The sequence below is a fragment of the Berghia stephanieae genome, chromosome 10 (genome assembly GCF_034508935.2).
Source record: "Berghia stephanieae isolate SIO BIC M18660-M18661 chromosome 10, UCSD_Bste_1.3, whole genome shotgun sequence".
Classification (NCBI taxonomy): Eukaryota; Metazoa; Mollusca; class Gastropoda; order Nudibranchia; family Aeolidiidae; genus Berghia; species Berghia stephanieae.
The window spans coordinates 43,697,336-43,702,335 of record NC_088369.1 but is presented as its reverse complement, the minus strand read 5'-3'; the positions used below and the strand labels follow the sequence as shown (position 1 = coordinate 43,702,335).

Below are 5,000 nucleotides of genomic sequence, written 5' to 3'. Positions count from 1 at the left end.
ACTGGCATTTTGACGTCATTTTTTGGTCAGTGTCAGGCCATAACTTCACGAAGGCCACGAACTAACACAGAAAACTATCTATAAATGTAACCTTTTAAAATTTGATCGAGAAAATCGTGTGATAACTAGTCACTCATTTGACGGTATAAAAACAATAACAATGATAAGAGAGAGGGCGATTTCATTCACGTTACTGTTTATAAACAACCAAATATGTTTGTCCGAGCACGTGTCACAAATTTTAAGTTTTGATTGGTCAAAAATCTACTTGCTAATTAAGAATAAAGAGAAGAGTCGGTCGACCTACCCATACCAAACACCGACGTCCTCTCCCTTTTTAACTGAGCTTGGTATGGGTAGGTCTAGCGGCTCTTCTCTTGATTCTTAGTATTTTGTCCGTGCTCGACGTCTTTATCCGGAAGACGGAGAGGACGGCAGTGCCGGGTCGTCGGAGCGTAGCCATCGTCATGTTATAGATAGTATGCAGATGACGTCACTCAGGCCTTTGTTATTGTTTTTGCCATCCGCGTTTGTGAGTTGTTCTCACTAAACTGTATTAACCAGACTATAAAAGTTCATGGTTACACAGAGTTTGTGTGTTGGTCCGTTATACTTCCGGATGGCAATGTTGTGAACTCCTTGGCCAAGCGCATTCTATCTATAGCCTGACACTGAAATCCAAAAGGACTGGCAGTTTGACGTCATTACTTGTTTCTTGCACCGCCTAGTGAGTTGTCGTTAGTAGAGCTCATGGAAACAAATGGTCCCATTGGTTGAACTATTGAATACAACTCACGATTTGTTTTCTTTTGTGGCCAAAGACTGGCATTTTGACGTCATTTTTTTGGTCAGTGTCAGGCCATAACTTTACGAAGGCCACGCTAACACTGACCAAAAAGTGACGTCAAACTGCCAGTCCTTTTTGGATTTCAGTATCAGGCTTTAACATAACGATGGCTACGGTGATACTCGCCTCAGACCGTAGCCATCGTTATGTTATAGCCTGACACTGAAATCCAGAAGACTGGCATTTTGACGTCATTATTTGTTTTTTGCACCGCCTAGTGAGTTTGTTCGTAGAGCTCATGGAAACAAGTTATTTCATTGGTTGAACTATTGAATACAACTCACGATTTGTTTTCTTTTGTGGCAAAAGACTGGCATTTTGACGTCATTTTTTGGTCAGTGTCAGACCATAACTTTACGAAGGCCACGGTCGGAGTCAGTCTCCGGTGCGGGTTAGCCCTTTGTGGGGACTTTTCACCTGTCTCACAGGTATGTGTTGTGTCGGAGAACCCGAGACTATCTTGTCAAGCATTGCGTTGTGACGCAACTTTCCAGGCGGTTTCGCGTATCACAGAAATGCGGCGAGGAATGTGCGGCCTGGATAGATCATCATAGCATAGTAGTGCGACGCCATTAGAAGCTGCAGCCTTCGGTTAGGAAGGACCTGGGTTCGAGCCCCGCTCTGAGCCCCGGCGTATAGTTACGTCATTGAAAAAGGCTCTTTAGTCACATTCTCTCACCGCACTCCAGTGTAATACGAGTTTATAGCTGTCAACAGCGTTGTCTCTGTCGAATATAAACAATCTTGTAATATCACCTAACAGGCGTCGTGTCTCGTCCTACATGTCACGTATTGCTGTTGGCCATGGGCCCTTTGTAATGCGCTTTGAGCACGTTTCGTGGATATTGCGCTATGTAAAAGCTCAATTGTTTTTTTCCGTTTTGTCTTGGTTTGTTGTTGTTGTTATTGTTGTTTTGTTTTGTTTTTTTTTTTTTTTTTGGGGGGGGGGGTTGTGTTATTTTTTTTCCGTAGTTTCTTTTTTTTTGTTTTTTTTTTTTTTTTTGTGGGTTTTTTTTGTTGTTCTTTTTTGCTTGTTCTGTTTTGTTTGTGTTGTTTAACGATATTTAACCTCGAAAAAAGCGAAGTAGGAACACCTTGATGGCAAATTAAATAATTACCCCCCCCCCTCCGCACACACACACACACACACACACACACACACATATATATATATATATATATATATATATATATATATATATATATATATATATATATATATATTGTACAAACCAAAAATGACAGCTCAATTTTTCTTTTAAATCTCGTTTTAATTTTTCTTTCCTTTTGCTGACGAAGAGTTCCTGTAGTAGATCATCTGTCCAGCTATGACACAGTTGACCACGGTGACCAGACTATAGTTGATTACAATCATGACGTCACCAACCTCCATCACCGTCGTGTAGATTCGAGCGATGCCGTTAAACAGAAACGTGAACACGGTTACACGGCTCAGCAAGCCCGTACTTCCGTTCTTATAGTTGGCGACGATTTGCAGGATCTGAAAAGCAAAATATAGATAGTATGAGCTTGGCTAAGAAATTCACAACATTGCCATCCGAAAGTATAACGGACCAACACACAAACTCTGTGTAACCATGAACTTTTATAGTCTGGTTAATACAGTTTAGTGAGAACAACTCACTAACGCGGATGGCAAAAACAATAACAAAGGCCTGAGTGACGTCATCTTCGAACTATCTATAGTTTAGATAATCCATCAAACAAGATGTCTGATGTCAACAGGAATCACCCAGGTTGTCCAAGTGAGCAAATTGGGGGGTTAATTAATTTTGTCCAAAGAAAAAAAAAACGAATTTGTCTGAAGCGGGGCTCGAACCCGGGACCTTCATGGATCATAGTGCAATGCTTTAACCATTTCCTTACCAACCATAGGAAAATCGTAACAAGTAGAACGAGACATGACGCCTGTTAGGCGATATTACAATTTTTTTTCGGACAGAAACAATGCTGTTAACAGCCAGGTACTCATTTTACACTCGAGTACGGTGAGAGAATGTGAGTAAATAGCCTTTTCCAAGGACCCAACTGTGCGCCGAGTGAGGCTCGAACCCAGGACCTTCCGATCCGGAAGCGAGTGTCATACCACTAGACCACATAGCCGCACGTCTCCCCAAAAGCATAATAAGCATAAAAGAATAATGATAACAAGACTGTTAAGAATCAACTGGTTCTAGCTTGATGTCCAGATAGCTCAGTTGGTAGAGCACTTGCTTCACAGGTAAAAGGACCCAATCGATCCATGGGTGCAGTGGAGATTTTTTCTGACCCTCTTGTCCACCCGCCCAGTGATTGGGTAAATGGGTCTAATAGATATGGCGGAAAGTACGTTGCGATAGATTAGCTTGCTACGCAAAGGCTATTGTCCGTTTCACGCTATAGAAACCGGGATAAACTCTGGCCCCGTGTGCCTATAGCACTGAAAGACTACTTTTCATCTCATGAAGAGGATGATGATGATGATGATGATGATGATGATGATGATGATGATGATGGTGATATTGACGATGGTGATGATGATGATGATGATGATGATGATGATGATGATGATGATGATGATGTTGATAATGATGATGATGATGATGATGATGATGATGATGATGATGATGATGATGATGATGATGGTGATGGTGATAATAATAATAATAATAATAATAATAATAATAATAATAATAATAATAATAATAATAATAATAGTAATAATAATAACAATAATAATAATAATAATAATAATAATAATAATAATAATAATAATATTATTATTATTATTATTATTATTATTGTTATTATTATTATTATTATTATTAATTAACTATGATTAATATTATTATTGTTATTATTATTTTCACTATTATTATTGTTATTATTATTATTATTATTATTATTATTATTATTATTATTATTATTATTATTATTATTATTATTATTATTATTATTATTATATAATTATCATTATTATTATTATTATTATTATTACGATGAAAATGACGACAAAGAAGAAACGATATTATAGCAAAAGCAAACCATTTTTTTGTGGAAACAAATACCTTTCCCACGAGTCCAACCAATGTGGTGAGTGCTAGACCAGCCGTCAACACAGACATTGGAACTAGAGGGCTCATTAGAACCACAGAGGAGATGATGGTAAGGACGTAAAACGGGATCAGCTTCTCAGTCTTGTTGGTAAAATGAATGACCAGTGACGTCAGCATCAACGATTGGAGACTGATGAATATCAATTCACCGTGCGTCCTGTTAAAATTAAAAAATGAAAAAAGCGCAAAGGTACTCAAAATAAATAACAATGTAAATTTGAATGTAAGCTTCAATTTTATATACGAAAACAGATAAAATGGACTTTTCGGGTTTCCCCTTTATGAAAACAAAACAGGATGGATAAAAATTTCATCCATCCTGTTTTGTTGAAAAAGGGGAAACCCGAAACGTCCATTTTCAATCATCCATCCTGTTTTGTTGATAGAGGGAAAACCCGAAACTTACATTTTCTCTGTTTTCGTATATTAAATTGAAGCTTACATTCAATTTCACATTGTTATTTATTTCTTCGAGCTTCGAGCAGCAACATTTACATTAACCAGTGTTCTCAAAATGCTATTATTTGGAGATGATCAAGTTAGAAAAAAAAGGAAATGTATTAGATAGATAGATAGATAGGATAGATAGATAGATAGATAGATAGTAGATAGATAGATAGATAGATAGATAGATAGATAGATAGATAGATAGATAGACAGATAGATAGATAGATAGATAGATAGATAGATAGATAGATAGATATGAGATAGACAGATAGATAGTATAGATAGATAGATAGATAGATAGATAGATAGATAGATAGATAGATAGATAGATAGATAGATAGTAGATAGATAGATAGATAGAAGATAGATAATAGATAATAGATAGATAGTAGATAGATAGATAGATAGATAGATAGATAATAGATAGATAGATAGATAGATAGATAGATAGATAGATAGATAGAAGATAGAGATAGATAGACAGATAGATAGATAGATAGATAATAGATAGATAGATAGATAGATAGATAGATGAGATAGATAGATAGATAGATAGATAGATAGATAGATAGACAGATAGATAGATAGAT

General features: G+C 36.5%; 1 protein-coding gene across 1 annotated transcript; it reads right to left on the bottom strand.

Moving 5' to 3' along the window:
* Positions 1–2,117: 2,117 nt before the first annotated feature.
* Positions 2,118–4,114, bottom strand: LOC144980675 (mannose-P-dolichol utilization defect 1 protein-like). Its single transcript, XM_078928353.1, has 2 exons — positions 3,916–4,114; positions 2,118–2,348 (listed from the first exon to the last, which is right to left on the bottom strand). The coding sequence occupies exons 1-2, from the start codon at positions 4,078–4,080 to the stop codon at positions 2,118–2,120; spliced, it is 396 nt and encodes a 131-aa protein (XP_078784479.1). The 5' UTR covers positions 4,081–4,114.
* Between the last annotated feature and the right edge of the window lie 886 nt (positions 4,115–5,000).